The 14,980-nt window shown below is 37.8% G+C and overlaps 1 protein-coding gene across 1 annotated transcript in view; it reads right to left on the reverse strand.

Annotated features, from left to right (window-relative positions):
• Positions 1–258: 258 nt before the first annotated feature.
• The window catches only part of LOC145683404 (hemolymph lipopolysaccharide-binding protein-like), a 283,583-nt gene continuing 268,861 nt past the window's right edge, over positions 259–14,980 (reverse strand). Inside the window, exon 4 of the mRNA XM_081754740.1 lies at positions 259–476. Within this exon, the coding sequence (XP_081610866.1) occupies positions 313–476 (164 nt within the window). The 3' untranslated portion in view covers positions 259–312. The remainder of the gene's footprint in view (positions 477–14,980) is intronic.

The following is a 14,980-nucleotide window of genomic DNA, read 5'->3' on the forward strand; positions in this document are numbered from 1 at the left end:
AAGTAAGATACGAAGACATTATAAAAAGGTTAAGAAAGACATAGAGATAGAAAGACGAACACAAATAGAAATCGTACTTATCATTGCAAATTATGATGAACTCATACACTGTTTACTCGGATTCTGACCAGTTCTGCTTTGTAAATTAATTAACCAAATGGAAGTTTATTTAGATATAGAAAATTGTTCTACTATTATAATGATTTCTAAACTCAAAAAATGAACTATAATATTGATAATAAAAAGAAGTGATTCCGATGTTTATATTTTATTCAGTTTTCAGTTTCTTTTTACATTCTATTGAATATTTCATTACAATAGTCCATGCTCACAAAAGAAACAATGATTAACATCACAGTTGACGTCGTTATAACGTGCCGTGTTAATGCTAAACGATCCACAGTTTTCATTTCCCTTGTTATTGTTAGGTTCATTCTCTTCCCAATGCATAAACCCAGTTCTTTCCAGTTGTTGACCTGAAGAAAAGAAATTAAATAAGACCATTATACAATGGAATTTGAATTCTTCAACCAATACAAAAATGTAAAAGCTTTTTCGCAAATCTTATACTTAGAAATTCTGCAGCTTAAGAATAATGCATCTTTGTTATTGAATTTTTGAACAATGTTGCTCATGTAAATACATTTCGAAAAATTGTATATGACCACATTCATTATTCATTAGTTTAAAATTATGTGGAAGAAAATGAATTATCTGGCAGTTATATATTTAAAAAAAACTGTATTTATTTTCAAATCTGTAATGTTGCAAAAAATATTGCTGGTAAAATATTAAGGATAGCAATTAAATAGAGGGTTAACAAGCCATAAATATATTAAAACGTCGCGTTTATATTTTAGTTATCTCGCAGTTATATATAAAAACTGTATTTCTTTTCAAATCTGTAATGGTGCAAAAAATATTGCTGGTAAAATATTAAAGATAGCAATTAAATAGAGGGTTAACACTCCATGAATATATTAAAACGTCGCGTTTATATTTTAGCGGTCAGGAACAGTTTATGTTTTCATGGAAATTGCGTATTTGTCGCACATTTTTTTTGACAATGGTAACTCGGTAATCGCAAGCTATAGAAAGATGCTGTTTTCACTGATCAATTTCACATATTGAGTAGATTCTATATTTCAGAAAATCCGTTATTTGTTTACCGCCATTTATAGTGGCACAATCGAAGGATTATAATTTTAAAAAGTAAAGTATCATTCCTACGAGTTTTGCATTTAAACACCGAACAGTTGTTTACGGAGGTTGTATACCTCTCGGCATTTGTTTCATTTTCAAACCAAAAAGAAAGACAAAGGATAACCATATCTACAGTCCAAGATAATCGTTTATCGTTTGGAATGTTTGCCCAATTAACACTATATATCACTGATATAATTTTTAATATAATGTGTTGGTAATATATTATACGATTACTTACTGCATACAAGAAGTAAGAAAACACACATCATACACGCGTTAGAAACTAAAACCGAAAGTATGCTTAAATTTTGCATAGGTTCGGAGATATTAAAAAATAATCATAAAATCGCCCCTTTCTGATATCCCTTGCCGAATTTTATCAATAATCATTCACTTGTGTCTGTAAAGCGAAATGTACAGATATTGTGAGGAATAACAATAAGATTCATACTCAAATGTGAATGATGCTCTGTGTAGAGAGCGCAGGTTCAGCTAGTAGTATGATTCATTTTTATTAAAACTTTATTATAGTAATGCTATACCATAGAACTGTTGAGATTTATCTTAATATTCTAACTGTTTTTTTTTAATTTGCTGTGAGTATAACTGTTATAGATAACATATCAAAACTAATCTAATTTCATTAGTATAAGGTTAATGCGACGGAGTATATCTAGAAAAAAGGTATTATCTCAAGCTTGTGACAAAGAATCTTAATTATTATTGTGATGAGGAAATTGTTTACTTTTCTGTTATATATGTGTTACAACAAAACTTTTACATAATGCACTGCGTATTTTGTGTATGTTGAAAACATGGTGACATATGTATGCTAAACACTGTCTGATATACAGAGTGATTTTTTTAAATCTCAGAATTCATTTTTGTATAGATTTTCTAACTGAGCTCCGATTTTCATTGAGTTTGTGGCAAATGATCAAGAAAGGACGAAACATTTATGAAACTATGTTTACTGGTTAAATTAAACCGAAGTAATATCGGCCGAGCTAAAGAAAAAGATCAAATATTCGACAATGTCCTTGCAATTGGAATAAGGTATAGTGGGGCATGGAGACTTGAATTTTCTTCGCTACATCGCAACTTCGCCAAGGTTAATAAGAAACAGAAAACTTTTTCGTTATATTGATGACTGTGCTGTACAGTTCTGTGCTACTGTGTGAATATGATCAGGATTCATGATGAATAGTGTACCCAGTTGGAACAACATGAGTTTATCGTTTCAGGAGATTTTGGAGAACGATATCTCTCGTTACTACACAAAGTGCATTTAGAAATAAATTTCTCTCACGTTCTGCACCGAACAGGTGGATAATATTGTCGCTAGTGAATAAACTACAAGAAACAGAATCGCTTCTCAGTGAGACACGGAATTATCGGACCCTGCAGGCGGGTGTTGAAGATATGAGCTATCGACTCCTTAGGTCGCCTAATAAATATTTGCGTTGTTCCTGACAAACCACCTTCTATAGATATTCAACATATGATCTATGGGTGTTACTACCAGAGATGACCACTTTGACCTAACCTCACTCAACCTCACGCTCACAAACTCATTTCGACCTCATGCTCACTCGACCTCACGCACACAAATACATTTCGGCCTCACGCTTAATCGACTTCACGCTTACCTCATCAGCCTGACCTCACATCACCAGTGTGGCCTCAAGCTCCCTCAACCTCACCATCAAATCACCAGTCTGACCTTACCCTCATTCAACCTCATGCCCACATCACCAGCCTGACCTCCCGCTCACTCACCTCACGCTCTCATCACCATTCTGATCTTAATTTCACTTAACCAGACGCTCACTAAACCCAACGCTCACATCACCAGTCTGATCTCACGCTCACTTCGTGAAGCTGTGGTCGAGTGAGCGAAAGTTCCGAAGTCATGAGCGCCGATTTTGGAGTCTGGACACAGCTCTTCCAGCTATCCTATTGGCTAGCACGCGTACCTTTGGTGCACAGGGTCGTGGGTAGAACTTGCGATATTTCGATGGATCGACCGATTGTTTGAAATGTCGGTATTTTTCAGTGTTGATTTTTCGACAGTATTCAGTATTTGGATAGTTTTTGGTGTTTTCTTGTTTTCAATATCAAGGTATAACGATACCACTTTATCAACATAATGAAAACTATTCATTTAACATGATCTAGATTTTGAATACTTCAACGTTCTCTGTTCCAAAGGATTACAACCAAATACAAGCAAATATGACAAACTCACGTCGATTTATCAGGAACACGCAAGTGGGATTTGTAATATTGTACACCCGTACGACTTTTGCTTCACACGCGAACTACTAAACACAAAAGACTTATTGAGTTCCGTCTCCTGGGATCGATAGCTAAAATAATTGTTTCAAATAGTTCGTTAATGAAGATGATTTACGCATGGGCAGAGGTAGAAATTAGCCATTTGCAGTTTAACATTGACTACTATAGAGCAAAGATAGTAACATATAGCTAGACGTGGGTTATTGCTGTTGACCCAGCATCCCAAGAAGACTTCTTATCTTCATCTTGAACAATGTACTAAAGTTGGAATTGATAAAAAAATTAGTACAACTTCCAGTCTCGGTATTGGTCTACATAGGTCAAAAACTATAAAAATGGTAGTTAGTTTTTTTTAGAATCGATTGAGTTTTCTAAGAAAGTCTCACATTCACTCTCATCCTAATATTCAAACTGAAAATGCCAGAAATCAACTACCTCTGGGTCTAACATTGATCACTATAAGGTAAAAACTGTAATAGAGATAAGCGGTTCTTTTGGTAATTAATTAAACATCCGAAGAATAGCTCTAGTTTCCGTCCTTATCCTTCCTCCGAAATAGAAAATAATAGAAGTATATTACAACTTGCGAATTCAATACATATTGCAAAAACGGTAGGAGCTAGCTAGAAATAGATTTTGGAATCTGGTTAGGCATCTAAGAATAGTTGTTATCTCTCCTAACCCTCCATGCTAAATAAAATCTATGAGTCTAACGCCCACGTTACGGCGGTTAGACCAAAGTAGATGGTGGTAATGATATAATGAATGGAATAGTCGAATGAAGAAGTGAGAGGAAACGGGAAAATTCACGAACACGGTGTTTGTCCACCACAAAGTCACACAGGTGGTGGGATCGAACCAAGGACCCTACACACCAGATGTAAACGCTCTACTACTGAGCTACCGCGGCCCCTAACCCTCCATTCAAAACTGGTGTAGCAGAAAACAATTGTCTCCGGTTTTAGCGTTGATCACTGTGTTGTTCAAATTATAGTAGATAGCGAGAAGTGGTATCTATAAGATTAAATTCCAAGCACATGTTTTATTTTCACTGTGATCTCTTTACTGAAATAGGAAGTAGCAGAAATCTTAATATCATTTTCGGTTTCAATATTGCTTGAGAAAATATTGATTCTTTTTTTATTGACACCATTAGAGTTTGTTTAACAGAATATGCGTATAACTTCACTACGACGTCATTTTGATGCATAAACCGCAGTCCCTTTAACCTTTATTGTTATAGGTCAACCTCGGAAATCCTAACGCCGCGCTACTCCGAACGGACTTCTGTCGCCATTTGTACATACATACTTTATTTTTAGTTTCTCATGCCAGAATAATACAGCCGTAAGCTAATGAAAAACTGCTATAAATCAGGTCAAGATTTCACGTTAAGACAAGACAAAAAACAATACTAATTGTTGACGGGGTAAAGAGTTAAAGGAAGGTCCAGTATATTTGAAGAATTTGGGGATGGAAAGTGGTTTACGCTTCACTTTTCGGTCTGGGCGAGAATAGATGAGAGTCTAATAAAACAGGTCAGAAAACTTGCTATCGCTTCGGCGAGAGGAGGTCGTACGAATCAGCCTTATACTTTTAGTTCAGTAAAATCACGCAGCAAAAACTCTCCAAATCATCCCCTCCGTCCGATAGCATTACTGTGCTTTGCCAATTTTTACCCAAGCTTGGGAGAACCTGGATAAAAGTTTGGTCACACCTTGTTTTTGTTACGTATGGGCTACATTTAATTAAGATGAAACAAAATTATTACTATTTCTTATCTTATTTTTTTTTCTAACTGCCTACCACAAGAGATAGCCCACTATTGCCACTTTGGGGCACATACGTTCCGCAACCTAAACTCGTGGAGAGACTAAACTTAAGAAAAGTTAAAAGGACAATTTAAACACAAATATCCAACTCGGAAAGTTAATATTTGTCCGCTAAATGACCTACATTACAAATAACGCAACATGACGAAATAATGAAAAAAACACACATGATCATGAATTATAAAGACACCAATCACAAATTTCAAATTTTTATCATTAACCGTACTGTTGTAAGATATATGAAATATACACGTTTACTGCTATTAATATACGTATGATTTCGTAGCCTAATCTATCTAGCTATTTCTTTTTTTAATTCAACCAAATTCTTTATAGTGGCTCACTAATCGACGAATGACACTAACAAACGACGTGCTTCATCAAACAAACAAAATCACTATGTCACTGTATTTTCCATTTAACACCTTGAAGTTTTCCTTCCGAACGTCATTGGGAATGTTACAAAATTTAAATTACTTACTAGTATTTTCCTCAATTCTCCTGGCCGAAATGCCGGTTCTCAGTCCTCACTCTCTGTCCATTTTCCTAATTTCCCTTTTTCTTCTTTAAGTGGATTATTCTTCTTTTACTTTGATATGAATAGGTACAACGTGACTTTTTACTGGATCATTGTTAGTAAAACTATCTATGAAGTTCAATAAATATAAAGATGTACTTCTCCGCACGGTGTGTGCAAAACCTCTTTTCAGGACGCCATGATGAAGTATGTTTGGCGCAATTTTTAGTCAGCACAAGGTACCTGACAGTCCATCTGCCTTAGATGTAACGTTGTTTTTCATTGGCTGATAATCAAGAGAATCAACGAAATTGTCCAATCAGACTTTGGCTTGGAAATGGCTGAAGACACTACATGACATAGCAATTTCTCGAATGTTCCAGAGAACTGCGCAGAAAGAAATCCCATTACCTTCGAGACAAAAGGCACTTCCGAGAAATCCCATACCTACGTTCTCTGCACACACACATACACAAGAAAAGTCAGTTTTGGCGTCGAAGAGATGACGTGCACTGTAAAAGCACTCACATAGTTGCAAACTAATAGGTTTATCACCAAAAATTAGTTATGGAATTCGCTAAAATATACACATTAATTTTTCTTGCTTCGAAAGTCGATAGCAAACTATTAAGGCCTTTTCCAAAGTACTTCTTTCAACGTAGAGATACTGTAGTGTAGATTTTTGCAAAAAAGGACAAATTTTCATTTTGTAGTTGGTCTTTATTGTGTGCTTTTTCAATTTATTGTAAGTACGTACATATAAATTTATACATGCGCGTAGTTTAAGCTTCATTTGGGCTTCACCTTAGCACTACTTGGTAATCCCATTGGCTCGAGCAAACAGATATTCGGATTAACGTGTGTGAACTATATTCATATAAGACTGAAAAAACGTTGTGTTAGTAGGTTCCTTACTCCGTACAACTTATAAACAAGCGCTTTTGTTTACAATCGATAGCTAGTGTAATTATAGATATAGTTCGTTAATAGATTTATTCCATCCACCGGAAGGTAAGAAATCAAACTTTTTCCTGTTTAAGGTTTATCACTATAGAACAGAAACGGTAATAGGTACAGACAATTTATTTTCTGAAATTGATTACCCATCTTAACAACATATTTCATACCCATCCTTAATATTCTATTAAAACCGAAAATATTAGACATTCACTACAATCATTCGTTTCAATATTGATCTACATTAAGGAAATATTATGAAATAACGAGAAGTTGTTCACCCGCAATCGATGCAGTTTTTTAAGCCATCTTTACTTTTAGCCATATATTCAAACTGAAAATTGTAGAAATCAGCAATTTATGGTTTTAACGTTGACTGCTCTTGATAAAAAAGGAAACAGATAGTGAGAAGAGGATTTCTGCAATCAATTCAGCGCCCCAAGAATATATCCAGTCCTCATTGTTACGTCTCTACCAAACTCGAAAATGGTAGGAATACTACAACTTCCCATTTTGACTACTGATCTACTTCTAACACAACTAATCTACATTCGAAATTAGAAGTAAGTTCATTACAATCCCGGCGGCAGTTCATGTGGTTCCAATCAAACGTTAAGCTGTAAGTCCACGCTTAATATAAATTAAATGCTAAATTGAACGCTAACATCAAATCAATCAATCAATTCAAATTAATTACGAATTTTGTAATAAGCAGGCATTAAATTAAGTACCTTACAAGCGCGAAGTATTAGTTTACCAAGAACAAAATTACTAAAATATGATATTGCACTGCGCTACCACGGTATAGTGAAGTCTTGCTGGGAATAAATAGAAATTATGAGAATATGAATATTATTTTTCTTATTATTAACTAAAAGTCCATTTTCCACATGGAAAAAATAAGTTTTTGAGAAATGTGTAAAGTATATTAGAAACCCCTTTCTACAAAAACGGAAAAGGAAAACCCTAGTCCGACTCCAACTCATGTTAAAAATACCTTTCTTAGAAGAAAGACTTCATTCTTTTCAAGAAATATAGTCTCTATATTTCAAGAAATGTAAAAATACAGTCTTTTCAAGAAATATATATATATATATATATATATATATATATATATATATATATATATATATATATATATATATATATATATATATATACACATTGCGTTCCACTAATAACACTAAGGTCCACCTCCTGAAGAAACGAAGGCAGATAGAAACATGAAACCTTTTGGAACCTTCAAGGAACTTGAAAAGCAACATTATGCTAAGAGGGAGATTCCCCCACCAGGGGGGCTAAAGGGGGTTACTGGGGCTAACTCAAAAACTTTGAGTAGCAACCCCCATCGTGTGGTACCTCGCTGGAAAAGAAATCGCGGTTAGAGACCAGACCGTGTCCACAACCAACTCTAAAGCCTAACGTAGGTCTAGTTCGGAACGAATGCACAATACACATTCCACACAACTAACACTATAACAGTATTGCAAATACAAAACATGCAAATTGAACTGAAACCGATAGAAAAGAGGGTACCATTCTATTATTGAAAAAATCTGAACCCTCCGAGGCTCGAACCCCGGACCGCACGTGCACTGAACCAACACTTTACCATTGCGCTACTGTCGAACTGCTACTCTTACGGACAAGGAGACGTAGTTCATGACGACGAGTTGCCCGTGGTGGCGCTTTGTTGTTGGACACACGTACTTTAGCAAAGCTACTCTGATTACTCGTGCACCACTATCAGATGTTCTTTTCCGACCAACAGTGCGCTACATTACAAACCGGAACAGTAGGTCTGAAGGACGTAGACGTGTATTTGTGCTGGTGCGTTTGACCATCCTACATTGCATACATAATGTGGTCTCTTGAACAGAGAATTGAAATTGTGTTACTCGTTGGTGCTACGAATCGTTCGTACAGTACAGCAGCACGGTTGTTCAATGAACAAAATTTGCGCAGCCCAATTAGTGTTTCTTTTGTACGCCATTAATTAATCAAATTCTTTACGACAGGCAGTGTGACCAATGCCACAAAGCCTCGGAACCCTAGTGTTGCTACGGAAGAAACACAGATACAAGTGCTGGCGGAGCTGAATGTGCATCCTCAACAGTCCCTAACAACTATGGCTCAAACGTGTGGTGTGTCACGCACAACGACATACAGAATCCTAAATAAAAAATCATACCTTCCATCCATACAAACTACATATGGTCCAGGAGTTAAGTGAACATGATCAAGATATGCGTATCGAGTTTTGTGAGCAGATGTGTGAGGCATTGGCACGTTGGACGATAGTGCTGACAAACGTGTGTTTCAGCGATGAGAGTACGTTCTACTTGAATGGCAAGGTCAACAGTCATAACTGCCGATATTGGTGTGACACAAACCCTCATGCATTTCGTGAAAGCAACACTCAACACCCTGAGTCAAAGAATGTCTGGGCGGGTATCTTAGGTAATCACATAATCGGGCCTCTCTTCATCGATGGAATAGTAACGGGTGAGAAGTACCTGGCGCTGCTGCAAGACTTTATTGTACCGTTGATTCTCGAGGCAATGGAAGAGAATCCGCGAGAATTTGGTGAGATTCCGCCCGTTTTTCAGCATGACAGCTGTCCTACCCATTTTCACCGCCTTGTACGTGATTATTTGGATAGTGAGTTTCCGCGACGATATATTGGTCGTCGCGGTATCATTGAATGGCCAGCCAGTTCGCCAGACCTTACTTCACCCGACATTTTCTCGGGGTTATTTGAAGACTATAAGTTCCGCACGCAGCCGAACAGCATTGCGGAGCTGCGCCAACGCATAGTTGATGCCTGCCATTCTATACCGGTAATGACTTTTACCCGTGTTCGAGAGGAGTTCGTCCAACGTTTATATTACTGCCGGGAAGTGGTCGGTGCACCCTTCGAGCATCTCCTGCATTCATGAGGTATGTTCCAAATCATACTATGCTACTCTGTGCTTACCGGGTTGCAATGTTTCTTCGATCATAGTTTACGGATGGCAGCCATGTTGGCTACGGACATGCTAACGACTTACAATTTTCACAAGTGGTCTTTACTCGTGATTACCTTTCAAGCGAGGTACCACACGATGGGGGTTGCTATTTAAAATTTTTTAGTTACCCCAGTAACCCCCTTTAACCCCCCTTGTGGGGAATTCTTCTTCTCAGCATAATGTTGCCTTTTAAGTTCCTTGAAGGTTCCAAAAGGTTTCATGTTTCTATCTGCCTTCGTTTCTTCTGGAGACGAGCTTTAGTGTTATTCGTTGAACGCACTTCGACCGTCCTTTATGGATGGCCGCCATAATGGCTACGAACATGCTAACGACTTACAATTTCCACAAGTGGTCTTTACTCGTGATTACCTTTCAAACGAGGTACCACACGATAGGGGTTGCTATTTAAAATTTTTGAGTTACCCCCAGTAGAAAGATGATTCTCCTTCTCAGCATAATGTTGCCTTTTAAGTTAGTTGAAGGATCCAAAGGTTTCATGTTTCTATCTGCTTTCGTTTCTTCAGGAGGTTGACCTTAGTGTTATTAGTGGAACGCACTGTATATATATATATATATATATATATATATATATATATATATATATATATATATATATATTAATATATATATATATATATATATATATATATCGATAGATAGATAGATAGATAGATAAATAGATAGATAGATAGATAGATATAGGTGTGCACTAAAAATTATAGTTGGGTGGGGTACAAGTTTTGGGGTGGGTCTATGTAGTTTTGAACTGATGTTATTCTACACCTCTTTCCATCCCAAAAAACAAATGACTTTTAAGTACAGACCTATATTCTGAAGAAAACTGATAGAACTGGACTGTTCGTATAAGAAATGGAAATGCACTTTTGATGTTTTCTTCTACATCAATCTTTTCTTCTAACAAGTAAGGGACCATATGGTTGTCGCGGAAATCAGATGCAGACATACGCCTTCTGATTGAGCATGAAAAGATATGGATAACACAGAAATTTAAGTTGCTAAGGGCAATAGTGAGCGAGGCGAGGAAAGAGGAAACATTGAATGTCGGCAAAATTGAAGTCAGGAATGACTGGAAAAGTTAACTTCTTGCAAACAGGGAAAGAAAGTCAACCAAAAGAAATAAATTAAACATGTTATGGGCATCAAGGACGAAGAAAGATCATAATCAGAGTTGTCATCCGGACCGCAGTTTTGTCAGCTCTGCATAACATTGATATGGATGGTATAGCACAGTATAGCAATTCATGCACAAGGAATAATATTAGTAACACAAAAGACAATTGAAAAGATTCTGTACACGTGCGTAAAAAGGTTTAACAATAGTCGTGAGTGAATAATGTACATGAAGGAGGAAAAATATAAACATGAAAGTGAAGGAGGTACACATGATAACGAAAGTGTTTGGGAGCATCGTTCCTTGAGGACGACGACGATGATGATGATGGTCGGTGTACTGCCTGAAGGCAGGTTTGACCTGAAAGTCCCTGGGCTGGATGAACCCATGGTGGTTTGCTATTGCCTTCCACGGTATGATAATGACGTATAAAGGATGGGAGCTACAATTTAACGAGGGATCCGAGCCTTTTGTGTCCCTACCGGGAATGGAACCCGGGTTCTCTAGTATAAAAACCAAAGAGTTTAATCACTCAACCATCCCGGATAGTATGGGTCCAGTGTCGATATTAATAGACAAAAATTTCTTCCGGCCATCCTGCATATTGTGCCTTATAAGCCGTCGTTGCACAGGGGAATTGTCGGGATGATATATGTTATCACGGACCAAACCTGCTTGCCTCATCTGTCCTAGTCTCGCCGAAAGTGCCGATGTGGCCTCGGAATTAAATATATAAACACGTGATTGTATCCTTGACTAGTAAAATAAATAGACTGGAAGAAGACCCGAGTAATTGACGATCCAGTGTATATTGCGTATTCGCTGTTCTCGTAGACAAAAAAAAAAACACACTCACACAAACTCCGCCTCGCCGTAGATAAAATATATGTCACTAAACTGGGTGGGAGACAAGTGTATCGACGCCTCAAAACACGGGGACATTGTTTGTTTCTGTTGTTTCCATAGCAATCGCTATAAGAGCTAAGCGAACGTTTTTTGTTCATAAAATACAATGTGCACATGTTTTTCACATGTGTACTCATGGGTTTCCTTCGAGATTGTCCAAGCAGTGATCTTATGAGAGAAGACAAAATCAAATTGCGTGGAACTACAAACTAAAAGAGGTATGAAGTAATTTGTCATGCTATGGGCCAGATGCAACTACGTAGATAGGGGGCGCATTTGTAGGAAGTGAGCAGAGAGTATGGGGCTTAAAGACGCGAGACACAACTAGTGCTTGTTGTTGTAGAAGTGCAAGTGTTGAGTGAAGATTATATTCTGTGTGTGCCACCACAAAGGGCAGTCAGGAAATGTCATTGGAGCGATTGCGGGGATACTTTGGAAAGTGATTTGTACACTTGTTGCGTGTGGTTTTGTTAATGACATATTAAAAGAATACCACACTAGATCAATATTGATCTGCTATTGTAATAAAAGAAGCGAGTGATTTGAACGTAGGTAGAGCACAAAGATTGTCACTAGGCGCGTCATATGTGTGCAAAATGCGACAATCTGTAATTGTAAAGTTGCTAGCAGATGTGTTCGCCATTTCACAAGAAACACCAACACGGGAGGAACATATTGTTACAGAGCAGATTAGAACACAGTTGTAGAACGAAGAAAGTGTTGTAGATGAGTTTAGTACATTAGTAATGGATGAAGATGGGACAAATGTTGAGGACATTGAAAGTGATTTCGGTGATGATACAGCGTTAGCAGAAGAAACAATGTTGCAACCAGAACGAAGTCTACCAACCACCACGAAAGCAGTGGTTCGTCATCTTATGCTCCATCTCCACCAAAGAAACAGTTCACAAAATTCCAGGACAACTACTTGGCTGATGCATATAAGATCTGGACCAAGCAGCCGACAGGGCCAGAGCCCCCCAGCTGTGTCCTCCTGGGTTAGCGATCGTTATGTCACCACGTCTAAAATTCACTAGCGTTATGGCACAAAACCGCAAAATAAAAAATGAAACCGTCTGTCAAAACTTTGAAAAGACACTCACAACACCTTGCAAACGCGGCACTCCTTACAGAAACGCTTAAATAATGCTGTACTCGAGCATTTCATCGCAATGAGAAAATAAAATGCAATTATTCACGACCGCACAATACGTATCTGGGCCATGAATATTAAGAGAGAAATTGATCCACACAACACATTATCATTCGCAGCGTCCAGACCATGGGTCACGCGCTTCAAACAAAAAAAAAACCTGGTTTCGCGCAAGATTACACATAAAGTTAGTACACGAGTCGCCGTTGATACTTCTGCACTTCAAGCATCGCCACAGACTTTGTTAACGAGATCAAGTCTTTTATTTAGAGCACGAGTTGACTCCAGACCACGTTCTTAATACAGATCAGTCGGGATTTGCTAAAGAGTTGCATTCAGGCAGAACCCTTGCCATTAAAGAAACCAACCCAATCATTGTTGACGTAGGTTCAATTACCGCAACGACGAATCCCTATATGATTATGGTGGTGATTGGGATGGACGGTACATTGCTTCCACACATGTATGTTCTTTTTTCGGAACCCAGTGGTAACTTTCCAGCGCGCATGGTCGCTGAATTCCCCAATGTGAAAACATATGCAAGCAGATCAGCGAATATAACCAAACGGGATTTGCAAATCTTCCTGGAAAACGTTTTGTGGCCCGATCTTCAGGGTAAGGATCATGTTTTACTTTTGGTTGACTCCTGGACTCCAAACAAGGATGACAATCTTTACAACATGCCAGTTCCTGACGGTGTTCAGTTCTACAAAAAGCTGATTCTTCCAAAATGTACAGACCTTATACAACCTGCTGATGTGTTCTTCTCTCGTCCATTCAAAAACATGGTAAAGTTCATCACAGATACGTTAGTGTTCTCTAGTATTAATGTGGGGCAACGTGAGAACTTTCTCCGCCTTCACTCATTTTTCCATTACCAGTTTTCCTCTAGGCGATTCCAAAAGATGATACGCTTTGCGTTTTTCAAATGTGGCTACTCCAATGAACATCCTGGACAGTTTCAAACACCTTCCGCATATTGCTTAAAAAAGGATTCACAGAGGAATGCTGCAGAGACGCGTGTCATAAGCTTGCTTTCATCTGATGTACTCACTGCCAGAAATGTTTGTGTGTTGACCACGCATTCATTCGTGATCTTCACGTCAACTGTAATTAGACTACAAATTTTTCGTACTGTTCCTTTTTTTTACCATTTGTATTCACGCTTGTGTACTATTCACTCACGACTACGTAAACCTTTTTACGCACGTGTACAGTCTTTTCAATTGTCTTTTGTGTTACTAATATTTTTCCTTGTCCATGAATTGCTATACTGTGCTATATCTTCCATATCAATGTTAAGCAGCGCTGGCAACACTGCGGTCCGGATGACAACCTTGATTATTATCTTTCTTCGTCCTTGATGCCCTTGTTATGTTTAGTTTCTTTCTTTAGATTGACTTTCTTTCCCTGTTTGCACGAAATTAACTTTTCCCGTCATTCCTGACTTCCTGGAATTTTGTCGACATTTAATGTTTCCTCTTTCCTCGCTCCGCTCCCTATGCCCCTTAGCACCTTAAATTGCTGTGTTCTCCATATCTTTTCATGCTCAATCAGAAGGCGTATGTCTGCCTCTGATTTCCGAGACAACCATATGGTTCCTTACGTGTAAGCAACCATGATGTTACTACGAAACTGAGCACATGTCTGTTGAGTTACGATTTTTTGGGGGTGTCCGGGCCCTGTGTACCACCCCTATGTGTGCATCTGTGCTTAGTTTAATCTTCCTGATTTGGATTAAATTTATAATATTTTAACTCCCATTACATTAGGATATAAATTTTAAAGAAATTCGTATGATAAAGTCCCAGGTTGAGTCCAGAGCTAACCATATTCGAAAGTCGATTTCAAACAATTCAATCGTTTTCGATGATGTTCGGACGATGTCGATTCCTTTTTTATTTCGGTTTCAGTTTCCCTTTCCGTTGGTTTCCGGTTGCGACAAACAGATTCCAGGAATCAACTCAGCAT

The sequence above is a fragment of the Thermobia domestica genome, chromosome 4, assembly GCF_964235325.1.
Source record: "Thermobia domestica chromosome 4, izTheDome1.hap1.1, whole genome shotgun sequence".
Lineage (NCBI taxonomy): Eukaryota > Metazoa > Arthropoda > Insecta > Zygentoma > Lepismatidae > Thermobia > Thermobia domestica.